Source organism: Rhinichthys klamathensis, unplaced genomic scaffold (genome assembly GCF_029890125.1).
Source record: "Rhinichthys klamathensis goyatoka isolate OS25496 unplaced genomic scaffold, OSU_Roscu_1.1 h1tg000123l_1, whole genome shotgun sequence".
In the NCBI taxonomy this organism is placed as follows: domain Eukaryota; kingdom Metazoa; phylum Chordata; class Actinopteri; order Cypriniformes; family Leuciscidae; genus Rhinichthys; species Rhinichthys klamathensis.
In genome coordinates, this window is record NW_026606660.1 from 5,432,055 (window position 1) to 5,451,636 (window position 19,582).

General features: G+C 37.8%; 1 protein-coding gene across 2 annotated transcripts in view; it reads left to right on the top strand.

Annotated features, from left to right (window-relative positions):
* LOC130088931 (kelch-like protein 29) overlaps window positions 1-19,582 on the top strand; it is a 184,992-nt gene that overhangs the window by 123,971 nt on the left and 41,439 nt on the right. For both annotated transcript variants that reach the window (XM_056255941.1, XM_056255942.1), the window contains one exon: window positions 6,398-6,596. In XM_056255941.1, the coding sequence (XP_056111916.1) occupies window positions 6,398-6,596 (199 nt within the window). The remainder of the gene's footprint in view (window positions 1-6,397; window positions 6,597-19,582) is intronic.

Sequence of the window (19,582 nt, forward strand, 5' to 3'; positions counted from 1 at the left end):
CACAATCCAAAAATATGCAGTTTAGTTGATTGAAGATGCTACATTGTCCGAAGGTGTGAATGTGTGTGTGTAATTAGGGGTTAAACGAATCGTAGATAGTCTGTACGGACCAGGCTCCGCGGTTCGGCACGCATGTGTTTAAATGCAAGTTTAACCACCATAAAGTGAAAGTTTATGATTTGCCCATGTTTTGTCTTGCCAGTTTACACATTTAATAGATTTTAAACCATTCCAGCACAAGAAGAGGCAAAAGAGAATTGAATTTGGTGCTCGGTGCCCGTTATCTGTGCGCACAGCCGCACACACACCCGAAGTGCGTGCACACAGTGAGAGGCGCGGATGGACACAAACACACAAATATGTCAAAATACCTCCGCAAGTATTCTCTTAAACACAATCGGTTAAGTCTTAAAGTGACAGCAGCCTATAAATACCTGCCATTAATGTTAATCAAACAACAAAACAACACAGATTAAATTAAATTTATACAGTGAACACTATAGTGTTATTTTACATTTAATTATTATATTTTTTGTACCTGAAATGAATACTATTATACCTTACTTTATTTGTAACTTTATATTGTATTTATCTATGATTGTAATTAGTGTGTTTGTTCTTATTTTTTACTGACTTTTCACTTGCCTTTAATAATGTTTGAACTTTATTTTTTAGGCAAGTATCAGTACTCGGAGTACTTAAAGTGTGCTTAAAGTAATAAATGGAAAGCTAAGTTATCCCCACATCCCTCAAATAATCAATTTTCTTGCTGAAAAATGATCCGATCCATGACTCGAAGACCTCATTTTGATCCGAACTGTGAAGTTTGTGGTCTGTTGAACCACTATGTGTAATGGCAACCTACCTTAGAAAAAAATCATTACCAAGAAAATTCATAGACAGTGTCTCGCATATGGAATCACCAAGAGTCGGATCCGACTGAAATGGTAATATACAGTAGGAGTAGGTAGATGTATGTTTAACTGCTTAGTTTTAAATGCCACACACTTGCGCTTGAGAATGAATGGCTGCACAAAATTGAGTAATTATACAAACCATACATTACATCAGCAAGTTTGTTCACTGTTGGTCACTGTTGTTTCCTGTAAAAGTGGTGAAAATTGCTACAAAGTGTGAATTTTCAATGATTCGATTACATGAATCTCGCAAACTAATCGCAGAATGCAGCGCTTGACTAACCATTCCAGTACACAATTGAGTATTCCAGACAGATTTTTTCTTAATATATTTTAGATAACAGATATTCTTCTTAGATCTTTTTGGGATTGGTCTTTTCTTCAGAAAAAGAAAAAAAAGACAATGAAGTCGCTTTCTCCTGTAAATGAGAATATCTGTCAAAAGTATTGAATCAGAAACCTGTGGCTGACAGATGCTGGAAACTGAGTTTTTACTTGTTAGAGATCAATAGCAATTTGATGAGTATCAAACACGGCGCTCAGAAGTTCTGGCGTCTGTTCTGTTGCGTTCAAATGTACAAATGCAGCTGTTATGTGAGGACGCTTTTACAGAAGTTTGTGCATCAGTAGAGTGTCACATCATTATGTCAGGATTGACAGATGCCTCATGATGCATGCGAGGATACGTACAGATTGTGATGTTTCATAGCAGCTCGGCTTTGTCTTGCCAACTCTAAAATACCGTCCAAGCCTTAGAATGAATCCTCCATCTGTTAAGTGCCATTTTTTTTAAACGAACTGAATCCAGGTGCATGGTATTTCCAAAGGTTTGATTGGTCTAGAAGTGATGCAATAGTTTTGCACAACAACACCACATTATTTATTTATTTAACCTAATAATAAATCCACCCATCTGTTAACTGCCATTTGTTTTCAACAAAATGCATTTGCATGCACAGAATTTCCAGAGCTTTAATTGGTCTAGTAGTGATGCAACAGTTTTGCACAACAAAACCACATTTCCCATGTGCAAATGAAGCATGAATCACATCTAATGTGGATCATTTGCTCTTCATTTTGTTGTAGCTTCCATTTTTGTTGTAACTTGCACTGGTTGCAGATTGCTGTTCCCATCAAATTCAAGGCACTGATGTTTGCCTACAGAACAACCACTGGCTCTTCACCCCTATATTTTAACTCATTACTCCAGACTTGCGTGCTCTCCAGAAGCCTGCGTTCTGCAAGTGAACAGCTTCTCATGGTGCAATCCCAAAGAGGCACAAAATCACTTTCATGGACCTTTACCCTGACTGCTTCAAGCTGGTGGAAATACCTGCCTAACTCAACCCGAGCTGCTGAGTCCTTAGCTTAGCTATCTTTTTCATCAACACTTGCAACACCAATCACTCACCAACACGGCTTTCACACTGGCAGGTTAATTCGAAACGGGGCACAATTCGCATGAAAAATTGGTAATGTGAAAGCTGTTATGCGGACCCGGGTGTGCACCGGGGGACCGAACCCAAGACTACCTGGAGGTAGAACTTTGGCGCCATTCGCGTGAATGTGAAAGTAGCACAGACTTGTTTCGCGATTGTTCAGGAAGAAAAGCAACCTGCGCATGCATTTTAGCCGATTACATGTATTTAGTTAAATAAAACACATGTAAGGGATGATAGTGTTCATGATTTACATGAGTACAATCAGGGCAGCAAATGAATGGCATTCCACTGTCTCCTATAAAGAGTCCGTTTGCAAGCAGCAGAAAGCCCCCTTCATGCAACACGTACAGTAAACCCAAGTGTTGTTCACTCAGCTGCACATAATAGCACCAAATTAATAAAAAAACACAATATATTGACCCTTCGTTCTGTTTTCTATCATGTGCCGTGCACATTTGGGATGACGTAAGATGAACACAGCTGTATACGTAAACATTGTGTTTCGGGAGCCAGAAACCGCTATTTTTTTTAAACCAGGTCCCAGAGTGGATAAATCTGAAAACGACACCCTTGCGTTTTCATGTGTTCAGCCAATCCGTATATTTTGTGAAACGATGATGTCATCATCCCACGTGTCGACCCTAGTCAGACACCGCTACGTCACATAACAGCAACAACAACTGCGGACTATATGCTTGTGTTTGTACTGCAGAAGCTACTGAGCCTCTTTTATTTATTTCTTATGCTATGATGCTTGTCTGTTGTCTGATTAAGACATTTCATTTTTTGTACCAGGCCATTTATGGTTGTTTATATTGTTCAATAAAGTTCTTGGTTAAAAAATAAAAAGAAAAAAGGATGCAGCAGCTACTGAGCCTATTTTTATTGTATACAGTGCACAAGGTTCATGTGCATGCTCCAAGTCTTCTTCTGTTTTTAGTGTATCTCTATGGCAGAATTACAGCGCCACATACTGGTCTGGTCTGGTTTTGTGTGTATGCAGATATTTGTTGAGACGATGCCGTGTTTACGGAGGTAAAAAAAAAAATCAGATAGGGAAAGCTCTGGCTTCATGTGTACTGTGCTAGACTAACTGGGACTATTGTTGGTTTGATTGCTTCTATTGCTCTCCTCATTTGTAAGTCGTGTATATGTATGTCGTGAAGTGAAAAAGAGGGCAATTCATGAATTTGATTCCATCCGCAATAACTTATAAACATTACAGAACTGTTTGCACTCAGAATTTGTTTCTTGTTTTCTGACCTTGCATTTACATTTTAATAGCATTACAAAGCATTCAGCCTGTAAGCTGAAACGTTGCATTTGATGATTCATCCATCAGTCTTTTTGCACAGTAAAGCTGTGGTTTGTGCTGTACTCTGTGTCTTAATCTGGTATTCAGCGTGCCATAGTCTGGCTCCCTCTTGGCATGACATTATTGCAGATATGCTCAGCGGAGCTGCATTTGGATTCCTAGATCATTCAGTCGATAAGCCTTGATTGCCTGAGCAGTGGAGGGAATGGTTGTAATCCTGAGGGATTTCTCCAGCGGCCATGCTGGCTGTAGATTGCTAGAAACGCCTTTTTCAGAAACCATTTTTCATTTATTTGATCCTTTTCTCACACCACAAATGGTTTTGAGCTCCTACCTGAAATGCCAGATTGATAAACTATCTGAATGTGATGGTGCAGATTTTTCCAGTCTCACCAGGGACTTTAGTAAAATGCCACCACTGTCACCAGTAAATCTTTGACCTTTCTTCATTTCTCTTCTAGACCATTGGAAATGTGTACATGCAAATGTATTTTGCTCAAAACGAAGCCCTCAGTTTAGCTGCCTTTGAAATCAACTGCCGGTGAGAAAGCGAAGGAGAGCCACACCAGCTGTTGACCGTGTCTTTTTGTGTTTACAATCTCGCTGGAGATATAGTGGACAAGGAGTAATGCCACGCTGGGATTGTTCACCATGGCAACCCAATGTTGATCAAGCTGAAAAAGGAGTCTTTGGAAAGGATCCCCTGTATGTCAAGCTGTTCATGCGGCCTGTTATCAAACAAATAAAAACTGACCAGCTCTGATTATTCATTTAAATTATTAGAATTTATTTATTTAATTTTTAATATTATTTAATACATTTCATTATAATTATAAATACATTATTAATACAATTAAAGTCTAATAATTTCATTTAAATTTAATTAAACATAACATTTCAATTCAACTTCTTTTAAAATATTTCATTTATTTTCAATAAACTCTTAAAGGTGCCATGTGTTAGAATCGAGGTAAAAATATCCAAAAAATGAGCTACACGCATCAAAAGAATGAGAAGAAATAAGGGCGATAATGTCATTAAAAAAATGACAAGTTATAGACCTTATGTAGCCCCGCCCCTTTTCAGCGCTGCGCTCGTTGTCTTTTGACTTCCGGTCTGTATTTTCACAGCGATCTTGCATAGGTATGAATGAACTGCTCGTAAAAAATTTCCCGGTCAACATTTGTTAAGGCAACATAACCACCAGCCAAACTGCAATACACGAATAACTCGAACGGTTTGTGGGCGTACTTGAACCTGATGTCAATCATGTGGAAAGTACAGCCCACTACTACATTTCAGTTCAGGGAATAGAGCGGACCTATATTATGTTTATTAAATTGCTTTCCTGAGGTAAATCTGACATATTTGTTCTCCAGCTATGTTATTGACCTCTGCACGCTGATTAAAAAAAAATATTGGTCGACATTATGTATGAGGAATACATTTTGGTAAGTTGTAGCCTATACTGTATCTTTCAACAGTGTTTGTGTTTTTTTACTATTAGCTAGTAGAGATGATCGGTTCACGTGCGCTAGGGATCTGTCGTGTAACATTTACAAGCGCCAAAACGGTATTTATTGTTTGAATTGCGTAATAAAATTGACAGAATCTGAGAGCTGAGATTTTTTTTATATCATAACTAACCTGCTCTGTCTAGTCTGTCGGTCTCCGTGTCCTCTTTGCTTTGCGATTTTTCTGTGCGTGACAAAATTGATGTGTGGCGTGTGAAAAGTGTCAATTGCGTGTGTCTCACGGTGAATTCGTGAGAGTTGGCAGCTCTGAATGGCGCTAGATTGGTCAACATCAGCGAATGCTGTCTGTCAAATTAATGTAATTCAAACTAACAATAAAAATGTAATATGAACAAAATGAATATGAACATATTCACTGGTAAAGGTGAAGGGGAGTAGCTTGAAGATGTCATATTTAAAAATCACTTGACATCAACCAACGTTCCTCTGGAGTCAAAACGTCCTCTATTAGGAGTTGGCTCGGCTTCGGCTATGGCTCTAGGGTCGTTGTGAAGGTAGGGGCGGAGCATAGAGACTATGCCGTTTCTCGTTTGTTACTCTAGAGTAGACCAACTCACTTTCTGGAGGTATACTGCCCCCATCTGTATGGAATGTAGAGTATGAATTTATTTTTTGGCGGACATTACACAAGGCCCCTTTAAATGATTTTAACATGACTTTTAACATGCCTATGTCTGTTGAATTACCAATCTGTATGAAACATGCTTTTTTTTCTTCTTCTTTAAATCATTTGTGTGATTTCTGTTTGTTTTGAAGGTAAATCATCTGAAAATCAAAAAAGAACATGTTTAACTTCCAGCGTTCAAAATTTGAACTTGTTTGGATGTTTATGCTGTTAGCGGAGGTTGTTTGCCACACATTAATGTGTGTCAGTATCTGTTTTGTACCTCTTCGGTTATAATGGCCATCCTCACACAGCATCCCTCGGTAGACTTCGTTTTATTTTTCTAGCAGGCTTCTTTGTAAACTCGGATGCATCATCACAAATTGCTGTGTGAATATTTGAAGCTTAATTATGCAGAGAGATTTTCTTATTGCCTTTGCAATAAGGCATGAGGCCATCCGTAACAGTGATTTGACCACAATTAAGGTTGTGTATAGCACAAAGCTGTGTCATATTATCTTTTTATTTCTCTGTTTTCATTCGATTCTTTCTCTCCGTCTTGTTTATCTCTGTCGTGTACCCAGCATGTGTCTGAGCTGTTGGCGGTGGTGCGGCTTCCGTTCATTCATCCCAGCTACCTGCTGAACGTGGTGGACAACGAGGAGCTGATCAAATCTTCTGAGGCCTGCAGGGACCTGGTGAACGAAGCCAAGCGCTACCACATGCTGCCACACGCCCGCCAAGAGATGCAGACGCCCAGAACTCGCCCGCGACTGTCTGCCGGTACATACTTCAGCATGGCTTATAGTTTCTTTAAGATTAACGTGTGACACACTAGCGCTGTTCTGAGCTACCTTGCCGTCTACAGCCTACATAGTCTTCTAAGCCATCATGACTGAAATGAAACCTCTTAAGCGGCCAAGTTGGATTGCCCTACATAGATAGCAACTCCATATAAGTGGAGGAGCTAAAAATGTAATGCTCTAACAAGTATAAAAATATACAGCCTACACAAACATCTTTTAATTTTTTTAAGGCAAGTCACTACGGGCCCAATTTTAACAATCTAAGCGCATGGACTAAAGCGCACGGCGCAAGTGCACTTAAGAGCGTGTCCGAATCCACGTTTGCTAGTTTAACGACGGGAAAACCGGTCCGCACGCCCGGCACATAGTCTAAAAGGGTTGTCCCTATTCTCTCAACCCTCTGGCGACGGCAAACGCACCGATTTTTTTTCACATAGCAGAAAAATAGACTTAAACTACTCCATCATTTCTGGTCATACAGAGTTAAGACATATTAAAAAAAAACTGTTAAATGTCTACTTTTTTATATGCCCACCTACAATCGAAATAAAATATTGTGCTTTTGTAAAATAAAGAAAATAAACAGGGTGTGCGTTCTGCCTCTCCATGTCCGTGAACTTTTTTTTTTCTGGAGCACGTCTCTAAACTTAAACAAAACTCAGCGAATACTATTCACCCAGACATGAGCAATATATGTTTATGATCATTTAAGTTTGTACTTTTAAATGATCTAATTTAAAACTAAAATAAATATTCTCTGTTTATGTAATCTATATAAAAAGAGAGAGGTGTCAGCCGTTCTCATTATCATTCTCGCATCTCATTATTCCGCTAATGTGACATGCCCACGGAGAGCGCGCGCTATTCAAACGCTAATGATCTGAAGCAACTGTTACGAACCCCGCTTTTAAAGTGCTCGTTAGGGAAGGGGGTAGGTAACATAAAGACACGCAATGCCAAATGTACCAGTTTAACAATTTATTAGTAATACATAACTCACGTGTCAGACGGCAACAGATACTGATTAACAGACATTAACAACCATAAACCCACAAAACATTCAGACAAACGACATCAAAGCACAGCTTAGCAGCGGCTGGCGGAAACATCATGACACGCACAGGGCTCTCTCATTCATCCACTCACGCCCTTCTCCTCCAGTGCACGCCAAACTCTTAACAGAGCTGAAGTAGTGATCGGAACGATCACGCCGCTATGGGAACGGGACGCCAGTGTTACACCTCCGTTCCTCCATGCCTTTGCTTCTCCATTTCTCCATGACTGTGACCTTCTCTCTGTTCCTTGTGTGTGACTGACACCGTGTTTGACACTCGTGTGGTGCGTGTGGTGCATGACTCCCGTCCTTCCTCTCTCTCATTATATCTCCAGCCCAGAACATTACTAACAGGCTGCAGGTGTGCAGAGGCGGAGCTACAAGAGAAGAGAATCAGATCAGTCATAGAAGGACACATACATTAGCATGAGGCTCAGGCCGTAACACAACACATTGAGACGTGTAAACGCCCACATAAACTCGGTAAACACACTATATTTAGTCAGATTAATGTACTGTCGTCTTGCGCGGCTGTGAGGAATAATCCTGGGACATTTACCTACCTCAGAACAAGTGCTGGTTTATTTTCACTTCGAGGAGCGAGCTGAGCTGTAAGTGTTTTTATTATTGTGCTTTGTTCTAATCGCGATATATAATAACGTTAGTGTCTGTAAACGCAAAAATAGCCTACTGTTTAAATTTGAATCATGTTTCTGTGTGTGTGTGTGTGTGTGTGTGTGTGTGTGTGTGTGTGTGTGTGACTAGTTTTGGATAGATTATAAAGTTTTAACTCTAAAATAGACATCAAATAAGCTTTTGTTAGCAGTTTCTGCTCATATGTTAAATATATAGTATGTTTTGTCAATAAACTAATCAACTAAGAATAGTGTTTGTTCCAATGCAAGCTATATCAAAATAATGAATCCTTAACTTTGAAATATGTATGATAAAATGCATTGGCCTACTAAGACATTTTATGGAAAAAGACAATTTTCTTTTCAAGATGTTTCCAACTCTAACTTTGAACCAATTCTGTAGAATGGCCCATATAACCTATTTGAACAGGATTTGTTTCCAGGTATGACTAAAAATGTGCTTTTGACTTTCATTTATATTTTGATTTTATATATATATATAAATATATGTATATATGTATGTATGTGTGTGTGTATATTGTCCTTGCATTCTTTCTTGTGTGACACACCTGAATGAAAGGCTCATTAATATGCGGGGTCTTTGTCTTCTCAACCACCATTATTCACAATGGGGTTGGGCCGTTCACGCCCATTCGCATATCAGATGATTTTGAAGCAAAAACTCTAGGCCACAACTGCCATTAGTCAAAAGTCTTGTGGACACATATTTAGTATGTGTTTTGTGGCTTTATTTCAGAAACTTTAATTTTTAGTTTTTTCAATAACCATGCATAAACAATATTCTCTCAAAAATCAGGATTCCACCATATCTTTATATACACAATATTAATATTTTACATTGTAATACTTTTATTTTCAATATTTGGCATGTTTGTGTGCTGCTGCGCGTCTCTGTGTGTGTAATAAGCAAAGTGTATACGCGCGTTGTGGACCCGCCTATAGGCGCACATTACTAACGCGCTCTTTAAATAACAAAAAAAAAATTGCGCCATTGACTATAGACCAGATTTCAGTTGGTCAATGGCGCAGTATATTTCAGTTGCCTCAAAATAGCAACACGCCAACAATGCACCTGAACACACATCGTTTTCAGACTAGCACGCTTATGGGCGCACAAATGGGTGCAAATGCATTTGCTATTTAAACAACATGGCTCAGGACGTGAAAATGATAACTGCGTCGGGCTCAAACTAGCATAAAACACTTGATATACAATATCAACATATTTCCCCAGGTGATTATTCACAAGTTTTCTGAAATATTTAAATATGCCATGATATGAGTCATTATCTAATGAAATATGCACTAATTTGCATACATTTCAGCACAGAAATCTGAACACTGGATAAAACCAGTTTCAAAATTCTTGTTTTATTTTGTTGACATAAGAGTTAAAGGTTTTTACAGAGGGGATTTTGGATATCTCTTTTTATCACTCCATAAATCAGAAAATACTGTCAACAGACTGAAAAAACGCCATGTTTTAGGAGTAAAATATTATATTAATCAGGTGAATGATATATGAGCAAACCGCTCTATCAAAACCTTCATAATATGGATAGGAGTAAAACTGTTAAGTTTCTTGTATGTAAGTGATGAAGTCGAGATTTCGGACTATCCCATCCTTTAAAGAAATGTATTATAATTGAAATTTTCATGTTTAAATAGATGAAGTGTAACAAAATAAACAATTAAATGTTTTCTTTCCACTAGTCTGAAAGAAGGCATGTCATGGAAGCAAAATAGCATAAAATCTCTAAATTTGAAAAAAAGCTGGTTTTGCATGTAGTGTCTTTGCCTTAAATAATTTGTTATTAGATTAAATTATTTTGGCACTTTTCCTTATTTACGTAAAATAAGGGACATTTAAATCCAGAATCTCAGAGCTTGTCATGATGCATGCTGGGATTGCCTTACCCATGAAGGCGAGACACTACTGGCAAAAACAGTTTTTTCCGAGATTTTTGAGATTTTGGGGCTTTTTAGCTTTTCATAAAGTGAAAATAAAGTGGGTTTTTTTTGTTTTGTTTTTTGGGAAAGAAAGTGGAAAGAAAACATCCAAAATACACTTTTAAGTGCATCTTTTATAGCACTCAATTTGCATCTTTAGATTTCAATTACAGTACATATCTTTAAAGGCTGTTTTCACAAAATGAGTTTTTTCTCCTGCACTGAGTCAGAAATCTGTACTTTAGTAGCACTTACATGCACCACACTTTACAGTTTTATTCCTTTGTATATTCTGAAGGTTTTTACTAAGAGGTTTGTTCATATATTATTTGCCTCGTAACACTTTAGGTTTCATTAGTTAACATAAGTTAACTACATTAGTTAACATTAAGAATAAACAATACTTCTACAGCATTTAACAAGCACATTTAATGTTAGTTTCACTTTCAACATTTACTGATACATTATTAAATTGTATTCCTAAAAGAATGGTGATTTTTTTTTTTTTTTCCTTCTTGCTGTTGATTGAGTTGAAAGGGATATCAAAGATCCCATCTGTAAAAACCTTTGACTGTAATATGTGAAAAAAATTGAACCTGGCTTTATCAAATGTTCTGGTTTCTGTTCTAGAAATGTATGCAAATTAGTGCATATTTAATTAGATAATGCATAATTTGCATATTTAAACGTAACATTTCATAAAACTTGTAATACAATTTTTTTGTGCAATTCTTAAAGGACTAGTTCACTTTCAAATAAAAATTTCCTGATAATTTACTCACCCCCGTGTCATCCAAGATGTCCATGTCTTTCTTTCTTCAGTCGAAAAGAAATTAAGGTTTTCTCCATATAATGGACTTCAATGGCAACCAGCGGTTTGAAAGTTCAAATGTCAGTCTCAATGCAGCTTCAAAGGCTTGACACGATCCCAGCCGAGGAATAAGGGTCTTATCTAGCGAAACAATCGGTCATTTTCTAAAAAAAATGAAAATTATATACTTTTTAACCACAAATGCCCGTCTTGTACTATCTCAAATATTACTCCACTACAAGTAAAAGTTGTAAAGACCGATTTTCACTTAAAGGGGTCATATAATGGTACATGCACTTTTACAAGTTGATTGTACTGAAATGTGTGTTGGCAGTGCCTGTACACAACCATCATATAATGATAAAAATCCATCCTGTGTTTTTGTTTTAATCTCCTAATATGTTTTCCCCTGCCTCAAATTGAGCCGTTCGTTTTTGTGACGTCAATAAAACGGACGCCCCTCCCGCGATTGTTGATTGACAGCAGTGATTCAACACAGACCCGCCCTCGCTCGTCCTGTCAATCATAGTCCGCGCGGATCGGCGCGGTCATTGTTGATATGCTGGAGCACTGTCTATGAGCAGAATGGCGTCTAAGCGATTGTGGTGTTCTGTTCTTGGGTGCAATAATGAACACAGCAGTCATTTTAATGTTCCTAAATCCGAACCGCTGAAGACGCAGTGGCTGAGTTTGTTTTCGAAGGGAATATTCCCCACGAGCAACGTCAATGCTCTCATGTTTGCCGAATCATTTCTCAGTGGACTGCTTTATAAACGAGGATCAGTGTAAAGCTGGTTTTGCTGAGAAGCTGCACCTGAATAAAGGATCGGAACCTATTCGTGTTCCTGCTGAACCTTCAGAAGAACTAAAGTGAGTGTAACGTTTTATTAATCTTTATATTAATATTTATATTAATCTTTGCAAATCGCCAGCTGCACGCTTCACGATGAATGCGTCGGTTTACACTCAGGGTACATTACAGCATGTTTTCTATGTACAACGTTCTCAATATAATTCATAATCCCACGTTTATAATGAACAACGCGTTATGGTTATTGTGTTACAAACGGTGTATGCGCAGAACAGAGAGGCGGGGTGAGCAAAGCTCATTATCATTTAAAGTCATATGCACTGAAACGGCGTGCTGAAAACAGAGCTGTTTTTGACCAGGTAAAATAAGTGTTTTCTTACAATACTAATGAGAATTTTTAATTAAAGTATATTACAAACTTTTAATTTAGACCCTAAAGAATCATATTAGCTTGTACAAAAATGGCATTATATGACCCCTTTAAGTAAAAGTACAGAAGTAGGCCTACTTGTTTTCAAAAGTACTTGAGTATCAAAAGTAAATAGTAAATGACATTGCATTGTTTTATTATTGTTGCATTGTTAGAGTACCTTATGCCTCTGAAGCAACCTAGTAAATACACCTACCAGTTAGTAGTATCTGTGGAATTAAGAGCTTTTAGAATGTTACAAAACCTATAGAAATGAAACTGAATTGACAAAAAAAGAAAGCCATAATCATCTTCATTTTTTTTTTTTTTTAACACTCCTACCACCCCAACAAAAGTACACATCTATATGTATTCATTCATGCACATTTGAATCAAGTGGTCTGTAAATACAGACTGATCAGAAAAAAAGCCCAGCTACACAACCATAGCTGTATAACTGCGCAACAGCAATACTGCTTTAACAAACCGCAAAACAGAAATACTTATTTGCTACGAAAACAAAACTTTCAAACCATCAGTTGTGACAAACGATACTGGCTCTCACAGATCACTAGTAGAGAGAAATCGTACTAATCGCCGAACTTCACGACACGTGACCATACAAGGTTGATTACTGATAGGCTGTCGGTCACCCACAAAAATCCAATCACGTTTTAGAAACGAAAAAAAAATCATGCCCTGAATAACATAACTACTTTCTACTCAAGGACCTTGACAGAAATGTAGTGGAGTTAAAGGTATGATATTCGTAGTGAAGTTAAAGTAACAAGTTTTCAGAAAAAATAAAACTCAAGTAAAGTACAGATACTCAAAAAGTGTACTTTAAGTAAAGTACTCAACTAAATGTACTTCGTTACTGTCCACCTCTGCGTTTCGCTAGATAAGACCCTTTTTTCTCGGCTGGGATCGTGTCGAGCCTTTGAAGCTGCATTGAGGCTGACATTTGGACCTTCAGACCGTTGGTTGCCATTGAAGTCCATAAAAATGTTGGAATGTTTTCCTCAAAAACCTTAATTTCTTTTCGACCGAAGAAAGAAAGACATGGACATCTTGGATGACATAGGGGCGAGTAAATTATCAGGAAATTTGTATTTGAAAGTGAACTAATCCTTTAATATAATCCTTCAACTGGGGAAGTATGGTGATCTAGATTTTCTTTTTACCCTATTCACCTGTCTTGCCTGAAGGCTACATGCAGTACTCACTGTATTTGCCAAAACAAGGTATCTTTAGAGAAGAGAAAATGCTGTGTAGTTAGTCAGCTCACTAGGTTTTATTATGACATTATTATTATTTTATTAAATGAGCTTTATTATATGGAAACAACAAGATGCTCCTAGCCCTGATGGCGATCAACGAGTTGGTGCGAGAGAGTGGAGGCAGGGCTAATTTGCATATTCATAGAACCCCGTATACTAAATGAGGCAAGGGTGTTAGTTACATTCAAGCTATTTTAAGGCATAAAGAAAAAACATTTAAATATGTAATTTTGATGATCAAAGGTGAGTTTTAAGGGATAAAATGATTGACTACAGGGGGACTTTAACCAATTTAATTATAAGATCATGTCCTGACTTGTAAACTAAGGTTAGTATTTGGTCTTTTTGTGCTGTGCAGTGATACACAGTACCTCCTGAGCTGTTTTGCATGTCATATAGTGAATTATTAGCATATCTGGAATGCTGTGTTGACCAACCAGACCTGTTTTATAATAATGCAGTGCACAGATATAGAAGCAGCATGCTGGATAGAAATCCGTCCTGATGTTGTATGACAGAGCCTCCACACATCTGGAATAGAGCCACAGCGCTGTCACAGAGCTGCCAAAGCAAGCATCAACAGCGGCCGTCAGCGCACCTGCGCCTCTTATTACAGAGCGTTAGCCAGTGGGTAAATTTCACCTGTGTGTACTTAAGACAAGCTGTGCTGAGATTATCAGACCGAACGACCCAGTTCATCACAGACCGCGGGGCTTTAACATTCTTCATTCATTATACTCGTTCAGTAACTGAAATCTGTTTTGATCCGCCTTTTGTTGTTGCATTTCAATAGGGCTGTTCTTTTTGAAAGAGCCTCAGTTTTTACACTTTTCAATAGAGTCTTACTTATTTTGTAAGAGTCTTAGTATTGGATTACTGTGGCCTATGCATCTAGCCTGTTTGGACTTTTTTATGGTGCAGTGAGTTTTTGCAGATTTTTCAACATGGAAAAATTAAATTACTTCATCTTTAGAGAACTTAATTTTCTAAGTGTATAGAGTTTGTACATGCAATAAGCTTTTTAGAGGTAGTTATGTCCCATCCAAGTGTAAAGAGCCAGGTTTTTTGTTTGGTAATGACATGAGATAAAAGATTGGATATAGTCAAGTAGTTTTTAAATGCTACAATTATATTTATGAAACAGTATGATAGTTGCACATTTGAAACCCTTATTCACAGCACTGGCACTTTCCATTATTAGTGCATGTTCACTAATAATGACTAATAATAACTGGTAAACACAAGTTTTTTGTCAGTTGCATTATTTTATGTGGTAGGCTTGCTGCGATAGTCGGTGTTACCGGTTTTACCGGTGTTCAGCCGCTACATGCCCACCGCAGATTTTTTATTGTATTAAAAACCATTTAGTTCAGTTAGAGAACAGACACTGCAATTAAAAGCTGAACCTGTCTGCTCAATGCAGCGTGAGCCGAACGAGAGTCCCAGCACAGATCAGCAGCAGGAGTCAGATTTCATTCATCAGACAGCCACTAGCCAACTGACAAGACGATGGCGGAAGATTTGATTTCAAAGCGAAATGGATCGAAAACCCAATGCTAATAGGGAACCTGCAAAGGATTAGATGCGTTTTTCTAGTTGTTTTGTTATTCATTAAGAATAATAATGAACCCACCGTTCAAGCAATTGCCACCCCCGAATTGGCACGAATTTGAAAGCAAAAGTAAAATTCACACGGCCGCATGGACATTCATATCTGTTACGAATGCCCATGTGTCCGTGCGCATTTTACTTCCGCTTTTGTATTAGCGATTCAAAAGAGAGGTGCAAAAGAGGGAAAACATCACCCCCCTCCCCCAATCGAGTCAATTCTGATTTCATGTAGACTTTAAAGGTGACATATTATGCCCCTTTTCACAAGATGTAATATAAATATATGCTGTCCCCAGAATGTGTCTGTGAAATTTCAGCTCAAAATACCCCCCAGATCATTTATTATAGCTTGTCAAAGTTGTCAAGATCCTGAGCTTCGGATACTCCGGCAATAACAAAACACACAAATTTCAGTCAAATTTCAGAAATAACAGTAGTGGAGTGCAGCCTAGAGACTCAGGAAGAGGTTGCAACTTTTAGACGCACCTGGACGTTTCTGAATGGTTATTGGATACATTTATGTAGTTGTAGTGGAGTTATATTGATTCATCGACTTGCATGTGCCGTCATGTTTAACTTTTACACAAGTTGAAACAGGTCTATGAGGTATTTATAAGACAGCTGTGACATGTTTTGGTCAAATAGTGTTCTGTGCTCATCTGTGCAGCAACGACAGAACAGTTTGCATGCTTTGCTCGAACTTTTGCCATTGCGTTAGAACTGGTTACACTGTTGTTGCTTGCTTGCGAAAACCAAATGGAGGCGCCGTGGGTGGAAACTTGCAGATTATGGTCCAGTAATATTATAATAAGATCCCCTTCCTATGTCAGAAGGGTAGCGAAATCAGATGGGCTTATTTTTTGACATGCATGCAGAGAAAAGCTTACCAAAACAAAGTTACTGGGTTGTCACTTTTCACATTGTCTGGGTTGGTAGACGCACCGGGGACCCGATTATAGCACTAAAACATGGAAAAAGTTTTTCATGTTATGTCCCCTTTCAATTCTACATAGGCTGCTCTTCTCTAATCTAGTTAGGTTTAGAGGTGTGTTTTCTCTTAGAAGATCTTTTGCTTTTTTGTTTCATGTGCCCAATAGGGGTGTAACAATATATCGTGCCACAATATATCGCATTACAAAAATGCAACAATACGTATTGTGGATACTGACAATATGTATCGTGGATAGTTCCCCCAAAATCAAAATTACTGTGTGAGAAAAAATGCAAGTTTTCAGAGTTTTAGTGTCAGTACTACATTAAACTACTATATATAATGTTGATTATATTGTATAATAATGCAATGGGGGAATATTTGTGGGTCCTGATAATGCCAAATGTCTGATGTTACCAGTAAAAAGTGGCTTACATTTATTTTAAATATATCTAGTCAGTGACGGAGTGCAAGCATATTCGTCTACAATAATTCTGTATTTTCAGCTTCAGAATCATGAATATTTTTATTCTGGTGTCACCATTGTCCTTGGGTTACAAGCACCAAGTGCAAGCCTATTCATTTAAACCCACAATGTAATATCAAAGTTAGCATTTTAATCAACAGTAAATTTGTTGTTAACCTTTTATCATATGTCTTGGGAGTATCGCAATGATATCGTATCGTGAGTTCAGTATCGTGATATGTATCGAATCGTGATATGAGGATATCGTTACACCCCTAGTGCCCAAACCTGATAGATAACATGCTAGAGGGATTTTGGAGGAAATCTAAATCTAGAAAGCTCCTTGAATTCTTTTCATGTCATAATCCATTGGTCTGATCTGAGACGGGCAGAGGTGGGGCGGCAGTGCTGGACCTCCTGTTGCTTGAGTCTCTAATGCCACAGTCAGCAGGAAGGGCCCGGGCACAGCAGGGTCCCTCGCTCGGCAGAAGGGCTTGGACCCCGGGCCTGATCCCTGCCATGCTGCATTAACACATGCATGCAGGGCGAGATGAGAGAGTATAAGGAGGGCATATATCTGCTGGAGGACGCTGACGGCAGAACACGAGCAGGGCTGTCATGTGGTGTTTGATTGATGCTTCTGCTGTAATGTAGTAGCGTGCAGTGAGGGTTTGTGGAAAAAGGGGGTTTTGTTTGCAGGAGAAAAGGGGGGATGGAACGTGTTTCCTTTACTGTTGTGAAGTAGGAACACAACTTGCAGTCGTGCAGCTGAAAGAGCTGCCACCGGAGAAGATGTTCATGCCAGTCAAAAGCTTTTTTTCTTCTCAGGATATGCCTGTGAACCCGAGCTTGAGCAGGGATATCCCGCCGCTGGATGCGTCACCTTAGCATCTGGTGTTTAAGCGCACATGCATCTTATAGACATGCGTCATGAGTATTTAAATTGTTACTGCCATTATTTTTTGCATTAATTGCTACCCTTTTTTATGCAAATAAGACTTATAGATTTTGCCTTATTCACAACAGTCAGTGCTTGGTGCTTTTACAGCTTGCATAAAGCTATTAACTCTTTCCCGGCTATTGACGGAATTTTCTGTCATTTATTACACAACGCTTTGCCTTAATTGACGGAATTTTCCGGCAATCCATGTTTTCAATGTTATGTGGTTTGGGTGCGCTATTACACATCTTCTGAAAGAGTACAGAATCTCTGCATCAAAACACAGGTGAAAAAGAAGCAGAGATAAGTGATATAAGCATTGAAATAACATTATCATCAAACATTAACAACTTATAAAGCATAACTGCGTAACGTTAAAAAATGAAATGTTGACCCATGAAGAAGTATAGGACTGTGAAGTTTGGGGGTGTTGTGGGAATAATCTTCTCCATCTATGTTGTAATCATCGTTCTGAATCTGATCCGGACAAAGTCTTTGACAAATATACGATTTGCTCAAGCCTTTTTTTTTTCTCGAAAAGCTTTTATAATGAAACTTACCCACATTCAAGTGTTAATAAAAAAAGACTGCATGTTGTTTGTTTGTAGAGCAGAGGCTCTGTTCTTTCTTTTAATATAGTGTATGTTCAAATCATACAACAATATGTTCTAGGGGCCATGACATTTTTTGTTTGGCTGGCAACTTTTGTAAAAAAAATTAATAAAAAAACACTGGCAGGGAAAGAGTTCATAATACCATTCAAAAGGTTTTTTTTTTTTTTTTTTTGCATTCTTATGTGCAGAATTCCTTTAGGGAATCAGATACTAAAACAAGACAGACAGCACATTGAAACACATTGTTGATGAATCTCCCCAGAGATTTATATAGTATGTGCTTTAAGCCTTCAATTTCCTGAATCACTATTTTGAAAAGAATTACACAGAGACAATAGATATCCCCAGACATAATTCATTTCTGTATTTTCAGGAGCCATTGAAGTCACAGGCAAGAGTATTTCTTCTTTTTTTCTTTCAAATATGTTTTAAGAGGCATACAATGACATTTCATTTTCTGCCGTTACAGGGGCCTGACCCTTTCTGTCCTGATCCACTGTTTCTTTTTTTTTTTTTTTTTTTTTTTTTTAAGACGATGTATGTCATGAATTTTAATTTGGATGATAAGATCGTGTTGGGTACTTTCAGCTCACACAAAATAACAGAGCCTGAAGCCCTTTTTTTATACCAATGTATCTGTACTTTTCCTTGAATAGAAATACACTTTGCATATTTTTGTCAAGTCAAACTTTGCTGATAACTCTGTGGTGATGCTGATAACATCTTTGCTGGCACTCTGTGTTGAGTCACGCCTCATTTTTAGCAGGGAACATTTGTTATCTCCCCCAAAATTATCTCTTTTTTCTTTCTTTTTTTGAATCAAATGCAAAATAGTTTTTTCCTTGTTAAGTCCCTTTTTCACATTGAATGTTTTCTATCTACCACATTATAATGATTATATCTCCATTTTCTTTAGTCTTTTTGTGTGTTTCTGTGTCAGAATAAAACAAATTACAGTTTGAAAGGCCAGTGATGTGGCATAAGCAGTTAGTGTGGAGACTTCATGTGCTGTAGAGAGGAAAACACATTCATAATTGATCATAAAACAGCTTCTGTTTGTAGATAATTTCACTCTGAACAAAAACTGCTCTACTAAATGTATTGTTTTGCTGTTAAACTTGCATGTTAAAAATAGACTGTTTGCCACTGCCTGCTTCGTATTTGCAGAATTAATCTCCAGTTAATTTATCTCATGCACTTGTAAACCTTTGCACATCATGCTGGTTTTGGCTGGTCACTCATCATGCCCTCTTCTAAAAAGAAGAATTTATATTCTTAGTGTGAAGAAAATTTGGTAACACTTTACAATAAGGTTAATTAGTTAACTACATTAGTTAGCATGAGCTAATTATGAACTGCACGTATACAGCATTTATTCATCTTTGTTAATGTTAATTTCAACATTTACTAATACTTTATTAAAATCTTGT